The 13,599-nt window shown below is 44.3% G+C and overlaps 1 protein-coding gene across 1 annotated transcript in view; it reads left to right on the top strand.

The window, feature by feature from the left end:
• The window catches only part of IARS1 (isoleucyl-tRNA synthetase 1), a 703,557-nt gene that overhangs the window by 519,245 nt on the left and 170,713 nt on the right, over positions 1-13,599 (top strand). The window contains exon 27 of the mRNA XM_069206674.1: positions 9,316-9,428. Within this exon, the coding sequence (XP_069062775.1) occupies positions 9,316-9,428 (113 nt within the window). The remainder of the gene's footprint in view (positions 1-9,315; positions 9,429-13,599) is intronic.

Raw genomic sequence — 13,599 nt, 5'->3', positions numbered from 1 at the left:
TTCTTGGGCTTGAGCTTTTCAAACAGCAGAAGGGCAGAAACCTGTCTTAGGGGTGGCAGCAGCTTGGGGTGCCCGGTAAACCACATAAGGCTGGTCGGGGCAATGCTGGGGCTTCTCTAAGGAGCCCCCAGAGTGCATGGAATCATACTGGCAACAGTATTGGGGTATGATTCCGACATGTTTGATACCAAACATGTCTAGGTTCAGAGTTACCATTATGTAGCTGGACATAGGTATTGACCTATGTCCACTACACGCATAAAATGGCATCCCCACGCTCACGAAGTCCAGGAAAATGGGACTGGAGTTCATGGGGGCACCTCTGCTAGTGCAGGGATGCTCTCACTCACAGATACTTGCACCCTGCCCTCTGAGCTAGGAGGGCTTGCCATAGGAGTGACTTACAGTGACCTGGTGCAGTGACCTATAGTGAAAAAGGCTGCATGCACCCTTTCAGGCAGGCTGCAATGGCAGGCTCACAGATGCACTATGGATGGGCTCCCCATGGATGGCATAATACATGCTGCAGCCCATGGGGGATCCCTTGCTACCCCCAATGCATCTGGTATCTGGGTACCATGTACTAGGGGCTTACATGAGGGCACCACTATGCTAAATGGGTGTGTGTGTGTGTGTGTGTGTGTGTGTGTGTGGGGGGGGGTGTAACCATGCTAAAAAAAAAAAGACTGCTTTCCTACAGGCCTGAAACAGATGGTGGTCTCCTGCAATCCTTGGTGAGTGTCTGCTAGGGAATGATCTGTAGAACTCAAACCCCATGCAGCCATGCTGGGACTCCCTGAGATGGTGTGTGTGAAAACTAGAGCACAAAGACGAGCACAGGGTGAAAAAGAAGTGTTGGAGCCTGAAATAATGGCCCAACTGTCCAAGAGGAAGGGCAAAAAGACTGAGGGACCAGCTTCTGAACAACAACAAACATAAGACTCTCTTCTGGTGAAGAAGTCTTAACCTGTGAGGGAACTGAGTCCATGGAGCTGGATCCTTATCCGGTTGTGCTCTTGGGCCAAGGGGGGCCCTCAAGGGACCAGCTGTGCCAGGGAGAGAAAACCTGTCCCACTCCTGAAGGTCTGAGGTAACAAGCAACTGCACAGGAAAAGGGAGATGTCAGTTGCTTCACAGAGTCTATTGGGAAAAGGGACACCTTTACACTGAGGCCAGAGACCCCAACCTTGGTGCAACTAGGAGAGTGGTAGTACCACAGCAGTTTAAAGAGTTTCTTCCTACTCTAGCCCAGGACATATCACTACCTGGGTATCTGGGACATACAAAAACATGGAATAGGCTTGTCAGCCATTTCTACTGGCCCAATATGTCCCAAAAGCTGAATGAGTTTTGTAACTCTTGTGTCACCTGTCAAGCCAGTGGTAAGGCATGTGGTCATCCAAAGACCCCTCATTCCACAACCTGTGGTGGGCATTCCCTTTGAAAGGGTTGTTGTGGACATTGTGGGTCTACTTCAACCACCCACAGCTTCAGGAAATCTGTATATACTGGTAGTAGTGGATCATGCTACCAGATATCTTGAAGCAATTCCCCTTAGGTCTACTACAGCTCCTGCAGTAGCCAAGGCCATTATTGGCATCTTTACCAGGCTAGGGTTTCCTAAGGAGGTGGTTTCTGACAGAGGTACAAACTTCATGTCATCTTACCTAAAACACATGTGGAATGAGTGTGGGGTGTCACCACCATGCCATACCATCCACAAAACAGTGGACTTGTTGAAAGGTTCAACAAGACATTGAAGGGCATGATCATGGGGCTCCCTGAAAAACTCAAAAAGATGGGATGTCCTCCTGCCATGCTTGCTTCTCGCCTACAGAGAGCTGCCTCAGAAGTGAGTAGGGGTTTCCCCTTTGAACTTCTGTTTGGACACCCTGTTAGGGGCCATTTGCTGTGCATTCAAAGATGGAGAGTTTTTTTCCTAGCGCACGTCAACATTTAAATGAACTGTAGTAACTATCCTGGTCAGGGACAGCAAATACATGGCATAGGATATTATGAGATAATGGCAACTAACACATGGCACAGGACAATACGTGTTAAGGATCTCACTCCACACAACGCCACTCGACCCCACACAGTCCCACTCCACTGTACACAACGCCACTCTAAACTACACCACTTCACTCACCTCCACTGCACACAATGCTACTCAACTCCACACAGTGCCACTCTGTGCAGCGCCACTCCACTATGCAGTTCCACTCTACTCTGTGCAATGTCACTCCATGGAACTGCACTCCATGCAACTCCACCCCACTCTAGGCAACACCGCTCCAGTCCATGCAGTGCTACTCCATGCAACGCCACCCAATGCAGCACCACTCCACTCTTCTCAGCGTCACACCATTACACTCTATGCCACACTATTCCAGAGTATACCACTCCATTCTACCCACTTTGCTCCATGCAGCTGCACTCCACTCTATGCCACACAGCGCCACTCTACAGCATACCACTATACGGCATGCAAGTCTATGGCATGCCACTCCCTGCAACTGCACTCCTCTCTTCGCAACGCCATGCCACTCCACTCTATGCAAGTGAACTCCATTCTGCGCCGCATCACTCCCTGCAACATCACACCAGTCTATGCCACTCCACTCAATGCAACACCACACCACTCTAAGTCACTCGACTCTACGCCACTCCACGCAGCGCCACTCCACTTTACGCAGCATCCTGCCACTCCACCGAGTTGCAACGCCACTTCATGCAACTGCACTCCACTCTACCATGCCAGTCTGCTTTACTCCATGCATGGCCACCAAATGGCAATCAACTCCATGTAATGCCACTCTTCTCCACGCAGAACCACTCTACTTCACGCAACGCCATGCCACTCCACTCCGCAATCTCACAAACATATGGCTAAAAAGCATTCACATTTGCAAAAGCTCAGAGCCCGGCCATTGCCAAGACCTATTAGCTTTGCCGATGCTTGTTTTGTTTCTAATTTAATTTTGTGAAAACATTATAACAGGGCTAGGCAGCTGCATTTTGAAGCTGGGTTCCATCTTCCTGCTCCAAGGGTGTTTGCCATTTTGGAACAACAACATAGCTGCTACTTCATAGCATAGGTGCAAATTTGTGCCGATACTTGCATTCTGACATGTAACCACCTGGCGACCGCCATAGTGTCATGAAACATTTGTATGAATGCATGATGACATGTGATTGTATGCATCATCGCACTTTATTTTTATCTAGCATTGCTTTTTAGCCTCCGAAATAAAAATGTGTTCTCTATTTTTGCTGGTGCTGAACACCATCAACAAAATTATCAGCAATGCCCATGGGTCTGCATTGGGAAAGACAAAAAAGTGAGAAAGACTGACTTTGCCAATGCTTGTTAAAGAATGAGGGGCATGACAAAGAAGATTTTGTTACTAATATCCTTTTATCTAGATAATCGTATTCCCTGCGAGTGTGAAACATATACATATTGTATTCATACATGGTCGACCTTTTTACCACCCTCGCACTACCTAAAAAAAAAAAAAATGCCTGTGTAGCTCCATTTCATTTTCTTAATCGGGAGCTAGGTCACCCATCATACTTCTAATTTCACGTATGGTTAGCAATACTCTGAGGTAAATTTATACCTTGGCCACCTAGTTTCAGGCAATGATCTGCTATACACCTTATTACTCCACAGGGCTTACAGTGTTTGTGTAATATACATCCTCTCAGCTACTGCCAGTTCTTCAACACAGTAGTCTGAAAATGTCCATCAAAAGATTATAAAGTTGTCTTTCAACAAAGCAGTTCATCAGTCATTAACAATGGTGTAGAATCACAGTGTGTAATGTCTGCAAGAGGTGCCATTGGCATATTTGAAATACTATTTTGGTCTGCACTTGGCTTTGAACTTGTAGGAAGGCCACCTTCCTCTCCTTTGCCCTCTGTCATTCTTTGAAATGTTCTTTAAGGAGAAAGTCGGCTAGCTAAAGAAAAATGTGAAAACTGAATCCCTGCCCTCTTGGAAGACTCATTTTAAGATAGTACTCAATGTTCTCAAGTACTTGCATGATTCACTGGTAACTCCAAGAACAAAATGTGTTTGGTCTACTGTGGAATTGGCTGTTTATCTTTGAAATGCATTATGAAGATTGAACATGTTCTGACTTCACCCCTAAATGTAATCAAGATACCAATTTCATACTGGTTTATTAGAAGTTCATGTTCCCTGGCTACTCCCTCAAAAGTGCAGGTGAAGATTTTATACATGCCTTTTGATGAAAAAACTTTATTTGGAAAACATGTGGCTGACCTAGTGAAAAGTGTTGAGATGTTCTGATAGAGACCTCTAACCACACCTCACCTTTCGTATATTCCTCAGGCGTCAGACTGGATTCAGAAAAATCTCAAGCAGTTCACCTGTGGGGCTAACAGGTCGGTGAGTTGTGGCTATGCACAGATGTTGCTCAGGTACGAAAGTGAAGAACAGTGCCCTATTTAGCACTGACATTAGCTCCCCTCTTTTTGCGCCCACAGATGTGGATCCGGAGCTACCCCTTGTCTCTTTCGAGACTGTAATTTAGGAATTTCTTTAAAAAATGCTTCTCAGATGTTTTGGGGAAACGCCTCCACCTAAACCTACATAGTTCAAACCTTGTGGGGAATGTTGCAAATGACTGACAGACCCACACATGGTTTGACTGTGGTGCTTGGGTTTGGACTATGACTCCAAGGCATGCAGTGACTCTCCATTGATGCACCCCCATCTGGGATCAAAAATTGAAGCTGCTTGTTTCAAAGCACTGCACAACTCCATATTGTGACCGGTCAAGGTCCAAGGGAAGATTCAGGTCCCAAAGCCTTTCCTGCTGCAGATTGTAACTGCAGTCCAAATCTCCAGGTAAGTCAAAGAAGAAACACAAAATTCCCAAGCGTTACTGAAGGATAAACTCAGGATGATCACCCTGGTCCAAGTCTTGCCTGACCTCTATCTTGGAAACAGGCTGGTAGTGGTGGACCTGCAGGACGCTTATTTCCCTATCCTCATCCTACAGGTGCACTGACGCTACCTGCTGTTCATGGGAGGGCCAGGAGCATATTTAGTTTGCTGTGCTCCCCATTGACCTCACTAGTACCCCTTGCGTATTTACAAACATGATGGCAGTGGTTGCAGCACATCTTCAGAGGCCCCAGTCTTCCCCTACCACAACGACTGACTGCTGATGGCGAGCAAACCCCAGATTGTTGTCACTAATCTCCAAACTACAGAGAACCTTCTAACATTTTTGGGGCTATACATGTGCCAAAGTCACACCTAATTCCTTCGCACACGTACTGCCCTTTACCGCAGTCATTCTGGACAGAGTGTGGTTTTTGTGCCTATCCCCCAGAGCTGATAGTCCAGGGTATTCCGGCTATGGTCTTGATGTGTCAGCCTCAAGCCTAAATTTATGGCTTTTGGGACTTGATGTCCTGCTGCAACCTGCTAGTCAAGCCTGCCAGGTGGCATATGGGGACTCTGCGGTGGGATCTGAAGTCCCAGGGGGCACAACACCCGGGGTTCTCTCCGATCAGGTCCAGATTTTGGAGGAGACTGCAAAAGACCTCCCTTGGTTGCTGCTGGACTATGATTGGTTCGGGGGCAGACCGCTCTTCTTACCCCCACACAGGGCTAACAGTGGTGACTGATGTATTGCCCCTTATTCAGGATGGCCATCTAGGAGAGGTGAAGATTAGATGCCTCTGGCAAAAGCTTGACTCCGCGCCAGTCTTCTGGAACTCAATGCAATCCCATTTGGTGTTGAAGGCTTTTCTTCCTTCCATCAAAGGGAAACTGGTGCAGGTACTCACGGACACCACCACCATCATGTGATAGTGCAACAAGTAGGATGGGGTTGGGTCCTGGATCCTGTCCCAGGAGGCCCCATGACTCTTGGAAGAACCTCAGAACACTAGGGCATTCTAACTCAGTCATTGACGCTTTGTGGGTCATGAATGGCAGTTACACCCTGAGGTGACACAAGGACTCTTACGCAAATGGGGAAAACCTTGGCTCGATCTCTTTGCCAGCATTGAGAACGTACAGTGTCAGCACTTATGCATGATGGAGTTTCCAAGGTGTCTCTCAATCAGAGACGCTTCTTATGTAGAGTGGAACTTGGAGCTATTGCACCCCTTTCCCCGAATACATCTCCTGCGCCAAGTTCTGAAGATCAGGATTGATTGGGCACAATTTATCTTAGTAGCCCCAGATTGGGCATGGAGATTATCCTGAACTTCTGATCATATGTCCTCACATCAGGTTGCTCCCTCGGCAGGATCTCATGTCGCAGCAACAGGGCAGGGTCTTTTACCCGAATCTGAGCACCTCCATGCTTGGTGACTGAGCGGCAACAGTTAAGGGCTTTCAGTCCTCCTCCTGAGGTTTGTGATTTGATCTTGCCAGCCAGGCATCCCTCAACCAGGTTTGCATATGGCTGCTGCTGGGAGACGTTTGTAGGTTGGTGTTCTACCAGGCTGATTGATCCACTTCATGCCAAACTGTCCGAGGTGTTGTTTGTGTTGTCCCTAGCTGACAAGGACTTGCTTTAAACACTATTAAAGGGTATCTATCAGCTCCTTTAGCTTTGTCATGGCCAACAACAGAATCTTTTGCTACCCTGGACAACAAGAAATACTGGCACTACACCAGCAGGTTCAGCTAACTGGGATCTAGGGGCAATGTCTTTAAGTAGATGTGGTTGAATATCTTCATTTATGCATTTCTGCCTTTTCCCTTTTTTCCCAGGGTGCTGAGGGAAACAAAAGCAGATCACTGTTCCCTGGTCCTGATTACCTTGGCATGGGCTTGTCAGTTTTGATACAGTGCTGTTGTTGACGTAGCCACTGGTCCAGTTGAAGGAGCATCCCAGGATCCTGGCCAGATACAATGGAGAGATAGTCCATCATTATCTCCAGTCACTGAGCCTGATGGTATGCTTCCTGACCACTTAGAGTACAGCCATCTGGCTAACTCTTCAGACTGCAGAGACATCTTAACACAGACGTACACTGTCCTCAACTAAGAACTATGACACTCAGCAGAAGATCGCCTTCAGGTGGTGCAAAAATAAGGTCTATGATCCCCGCAACCCAATTAAATATTTGTATGCTTGCTTCAGCTATTCAGGAGTGGTCTCGATGTTGATTAGGCTGCACTTGGCTGCAATTCCTGGCACTGGAGGACAAAAGAATCTTACTAATTCTTATTCTCATGGAGGACTATAAAGCAGTATGTGAGTGTTTTAGGGCCTTTCCTCCAATGAGGTGTCCTCCTGGGAGTTGAACACTGTTCAGCCAAGTTATGTTGCCTTCTTTCAAACCATTCAGTTCCTTTCATGGAAGACCACTCCTTTGTACACTTGCTTCATCTTAGAGAGTCTGAGAGTTACAGGCATTTGAGATACAGCAGCTATACCTTAGCCTCACAAGTGATTCTACGGACCAATCCAAGATTCATCCTAAAGTCCCTACAGATTTTCTCTTAAACTATTTTCCTGCAATTTTTCTTTCCTATTCCACCTACTGCTTCAGAGAAGTCCTTACACTCACATCAGGTTCATCAGGTTCTCCCTGGACAAAACTAAGGCCTTGCATTCTTCAGATCAATTATTTGTCTCATTAAGCCATCCAGGAAGAGGTTGCCCATTAGCTAAGCAGGGCTTTGCACATTGGCTGTCCACCTGTATCACTTTCTGCAATATTAAAGCTAAGGGGCCACTCCAGGGCAGAGCAAGAGGGATGCTTCACCAGATAGCAGTACTGTTTGCCGAACTGTCTTTTCAGGACATTTGCTGTGCAGCCATGTGGAAAAGACTGCATACTGTCACCAAACATTACTGCCTAGATGTGAATATGGCAACCAGCTGTGCAGTGGGACAGTCAGATCAACACAACCTGTACAGTGCTCTGTTGCTTCCTAGCTACGTTTACGCTATCTATATTTACTAAGACATACCTACCTAATTCGATGAGGTGAGCATGCTTTCCACTTTATTCAAATGTTGTCATCCTGATTTAATCATGTGGGTATATCAAAGATTGAGTGCTGTACAAGAAATTAGTAACCTGCACTAATTCTAACTCTTGAACTGATATATTTCATATGTTAACATAAAATCCTCCTTCCTCCCTGGTCAGAGATTCACTTTTATCAAAAGTTCCCTTCACACTTGTGCCATGAAATCTGAGCTGGGGGTGTAGGAGAGCTCAGAACTTAATTTATTGACTGCAGTTCTGTTGTTTCAAATAGGCAGGTGTGCTAAAGTATAGACACCGTTGTTGAGGCCTATAGCCATTTTAAGACTGTTATCACTATTTAAAAGTACCGGCCTGTTGACTGAGAGTGATTCAAGCACATGAGTATATGAAAGCTACTAATGCTGGGAAACTAGATTTACTTGGAAGTCATTAATTTCTTCCTCACAAGGAAACAAAAAGGAAAAACACTTAAATAGTAATACTCCTTTCACAAACCGATATTAATAACGGAAAAAACACCAGGCTAATTCTGAAGTCACATTAAAGCTCCTGACCTTGTTACCTGCATAAGAACATAGACAATTATTGGAACTTGATCATTGAAAGAAATGGATATTTGAATGGTGCTGAGAACATAACAAGTGTATACTCCTTTCAGTGCAAAAATTACTGGTTACAATAGCAACTCTTGTTTGTGTTTGTTTATAGGTTGGCCCCTCTGTTAGCAACCATACAGGTATGTGGCCACTCTTCAACTTTATTTAGGTTCAGGTCTGAGCTTCTCTTTAACCTGTCAAACCTGCTCTTGGACCTACTAATGTCTAGGAGCTCTTTTGGACACATGGCATTGCACCAGGAACAGCCTTAGGACTCCTAAAAGTGACAAGATGAAGTGTCCTAACCAGTAGTTGTATTTTATAAAGTACTGATGGCTATGAGATTGCCAGAAGTATCCGCTTTCAAGGTGTACTCTAATGCCACATTCAGGTGGAATACTGGTGAGATTTTGAATACTGTCCATAGTGTCTGAAAGGTTCCCTTTGTCCCCAATAGACCATGTATACGCTCAATATTGAAAGGTCACTTATAGGAGCATTAACTCAGCAGTAATATATCTATCATCTAACTGGGAGTCTTCTGTCCCACAGACTGGTGGATGCATTTGCAAGTGGCTTGTAGGGAAAAGCCTTTGTGAGGAAGTATGACATTATCACCATAATGACTTCATACTTGGAAACCATGCTTTTCACGAATTGTCTTACATATGAAATATGTTGTAAATATTTTCAAATATGTTATATATCTGTTTTTATGCAGGTACTATTATTGTTGAGGGGCATGAACTTCATGAGGAAGATCTGCGCCTCTTGTATACATTTGACCAAGCCTCAGGAGGAGATGCACAGTTTGAAGCCCATTCTGATGCTCAGGTAATGAACATATTCAAAATCCATTAGTGTGTTTCATTAAACGTTTATATGTTCTGATAACCATCGTAAGTGACATTGAGGTAAACACACATTGTAAACAGGTTGGAGAGGGCAGATGTGGTCATGATTGTCGGTAGGCATATTACACAGTAGGAGTGGGGTTATCTTTTAAAGTACATTGTAAGGAACATTTGTCTACTTTCACAAGCCACAACATAATCAGAGCGTCAATAAAATGGTAGAAATCTGGAAGAACCCACATGTCTTTGTTACAACATTTAAATAACTCCACTACATAACTAATACACAAGCAAACCTTCTCTACAATGGAAAAGGATTGTGACTAGAGGGTAAGTTAAATCACTTTCTCTCCCTATTCTTCAAATTGTATGTACAGTAACAAATGACATTCTATATAAATGTGTATATCTGTGTAATAGGAATTGCACCGTTCCAATTCCATATTCCCACCCATCCCCAACTCATACATGTTTAATAAAGTTACAACTTGACACTCTCTTCTCCACTTAAAGTGTTGTTTTGTTAAAGTGGCTCAATATTTGAGCTTCTCTCACTGAAATAAGTGTTCTCTGTAAGAGGCTGTGCGTCTCCTTCACACTACATTACATCTGAAAACTAAACTACATTTAGTGCTTGGTAGTAAAAGCAAGGTAGGAGTGGTCTGTGACCTACAAGTAGGTAGTAAATGGACAGGCAGTGTAAGGGATGTGAGATCAGGCCAATAAACAAAAATAGAGGGTTCAGACCAAATGGTCCAGAAAGTTTTGACCGATGGTGGGATTCCTGTGAACAGAGTGCTGTTTATCTGCAAAATAAGAACATATTTTGTTTGTAACATAGTTTTATTTTGTCTTGGTCTTCTGCTTGGATACAGGGACAAATGTAAATACGTATATAATACTGTAGTATTTGAATTAAGACACAACTAGTTGTAAAGAAATTCTGATCTCTTAATGGTCTTAGTGGAGACCTTACAGTTCAAATGGAAACATGGCAAAATCTCCCAATCATGAATTCAAAAAATGATGATTTGTATATGCACTCCTTTATTACCTTCTCAATTTTATTCTTGTTAACTAATTTCCGTTTTCCCAAGGCTGTACTTTTCCATTCCCAAGTGTGATTTACCATTAATGAATGACACATTGTCTCTGGTCAAGGAGACTGCCATGCTACACAGTTGTTCAGTGCTGAAGCTCTACAAATTCTTAATGTTCATCCAAAATTATTCCAACCAAATTCAGCAATATTGGTATTGGTATAATTTCCTAATCGCACTTTTGCTTTGTGGTGAAACAAATGGTGAACTATTTAGTTCTGGAAGGAAATCAAAGCAAGACCAACAGAAGCCCAAAAGAGCAAGCAATCAAGACACTTTCTAAATAGTTACTTCTTTCATTATTCTCTGCTGTGGTTACTGCCAGGATTACGGTGTTTTGCTTCACTTAACTGACCGAGATGAAACATACACACACTGAAAATAATTTCTGATATGCAGCGCTTAGTCTGAGAAATGCATTTATTAGACCACTCTGCAAGGCTCGTAAAGAAAGGTCAGTACAACTGAAAGTGCCTGTTCAAAAATGTGCCCAGCACTGAAATGACAATCTTGTACAAAGAATTCTCTACTTCAATCTATAAACATTAACTATATGTTCGATGGTATGTGTAGCTGCAGATACACATGCTATGCATATCTCTTCCGACATCTAGAGTTGGAATCTGAGTGTTACAAGTTGTTTTTCTTCAAAGAAGTCTTTTCGGAGTCACAGGATCGAGTGGTGACTCCTCTCGGTTTCAGTGCGCATGGGCATAGTCTCCATTGTTAGATAGTTTTCTTTCCGCGGTCAGGTTCGGACGTGTTTCCTATCCCTCCAAGATTTCGATTTGGAAAACCTCAGAAAACCTTCTTACTCGTCAGTATTGTTTCAATCGCGTTTCCCATCTAGCATTGAACTGGTATTACAGTTGGAACCTTAATTTTTGCCCTTCGGGCTCCATTCCGATTCTGTCCTCGGTGCCATGCAAAGTACCCCTATACAGACCAACACTTGGTTTGTAATTTGTGCCTTTCTCCAGACCATCGGGAGGAAGAGTGTGAGGCCTGTCGATCATTTTGGTCAAAGAAGACCCTGGGAGATCGCAGGGCCCGAAGACTTGTAATGGCGTCGAAAAGCAGTGAACATCTCAACGTCATGGAGGAAAAGCAGGTGCAGACAGCAGTCTCCATCCGAGGCACAGACTCCAAACAGGAATCGGAAGACGACAGACCCATCACAGCTGGCCAGCATGTGAGTACGTCTGCCCCTACACCCCTGCACAAAAAACATTCAAAGGCCTTGGATAACCCACTGCCGGAAGGCCAAGGTTCGGCCTGAAAAAAGACTGTTGGCGACAGTCCTTCGGGGTCGGCGCCGAAAAAGGCCACTCCTCCGTCCACTTCGGAGTCGAGCAAATCCGCTAAAAGCACCACTTCAGACTCCAGTAAAAGACCCCATTCCTCGGAGTCGAAAATTCAGCAATCAACTTCGGAGCCAAGACCTCCAACTACTTTTTTGGGACTGAAAAAGCTACACACCTCGGAGCTGAAAAAATCCTCATATACAGAGGAACAAGGACTTTCCAAAAAATGAAAACAGATTGCGAGGCCAATCATGGAATCTCATAAGACTTCTGAAGAAGAGCCTGAGATTGAACCAATATTACAGGTTATGGATGAGAGACAGTCCAGAATCCATATTCATAAGGAGACATGAAGAATCATTACTGCATCTCCTTTAAAAAACAAAAGAAAGCTGGCTTTTCAAGAGGAACTAGACTCTGTGCAACCGCCAGCGAAGGTGCAAAAACAAAAGAAGACAATTCCTCTTCAACCTTCTCCTCCTCAATCTCCACAGCTCCCTTTCTCACCTCAGAATAGCCCATCACCACTGCCTTCCCCCAACATCTTCTTTATACTCACATGGAGATACAGCAGACCCATGGGACCTCTGTGACCCTGATTCCATCCCGGACAATGATCCAGACATTTATCCATCAAAACCTTCTCCTCCAGAAGACACCACTGCATACACCGAAATAATATCTAGGGCAGCAGCTTAATATGGAGTAACCATTCATTCTAAGCCATTAGAAGAAGACTTTTTATTTAATACACTGTCTTCTACTCATTCCAGGTACCATTGTCTCCCAATGTCACCAGGAATGGTTAAACATGCAGACCAAATTTTTAATGAACCTGTCAAAGCTAGGATCATCACCCCTAGAATTGATAAAAAGTATAAGGCTGCCCCTACTGACCCAAATGACATCACTCATCAGGTCCCTCCAGACTCAGTAGTAGTCAGTGCGGCAACAAAAAGGGCAAGCAGCCAGTCATCAGGAGACACACCGCCTCCTGATAAGGAGAGTAGAAAATGTGATGCAGCTGGGAAAAGGGTTGCCACACAAGCAGCAAATCAGTGGAGAATTGCAAATTCTCAGGCACTTCTAGCCAGGTATGACAGGGCCCATTGGGACGAAATCCAAAGGAGCACCAAAAAAGAGCACAAGAAGTGGTGGAAGAGGGACAAGCTATCAGCAATAATCAAATAAGATCTGCCCTCGATGCTGCTGATATAGCTGCAAGGAGTGTGAATACTGCCATCACAATAAGAATACATGCATGGCTGCTGTTACAAGAGGTACAATCTCTACTATAAAACAATCAATCAAATTAGTTCTACATTCTCAACTAGGAACAGGAGTATACTCACTATACTTCCTGAGTCCCAAAAAAGACTGCACCCTCAGGCCCATCTTGGACCTCGGGCCCCTCAATCTTTACATCCTGTCAGAGCATTTTCACATGGTAACTCTGCAAGATGTTATTCCACTACTACAAAAACAAGATTACATGACTGCTCTAGACCTCAAAGATGCGTATTTCCACATACCCATCCATTCAGCTCACATAAATACCTCAGGTTTGTCATAGCACGAAAACACTACCAGTTGAAAGTGTTGCCATCTGGCATAACAACAGCTCCAAGAGTGTTCACAAAGTGTCAAGCAGTAGTAGCAGCCTACTTAAAAAGACAACACATCCATGTCTTTCCATATCTAGATGATTGGCTAATAAAATCAAGCAATTTTACACAATGCCAACAAC

The sequence above is a fragment of the Pleurodeles waltl genome, chromosome 9, assembly GCF_031143425.1.
Source record: "Pleurodeles waltl isolate 20211129_DDA chromosome 9, aPleWal1.hap1.20221129, whole genome shotgun sequence".
NCBI classification, from domain to species: domain Eukaryota; kingdom Metazoa; phylum Chordata; class Amphibia; order Caudata; family Salamandridae; genus Pleurodeles; species Pleurodeles waltl.
The sequence above is the reverse complement of the archived record's forward strand: the minus strand, read 5'-3'. Positions and strand labels throughout refer to the sequence as shown.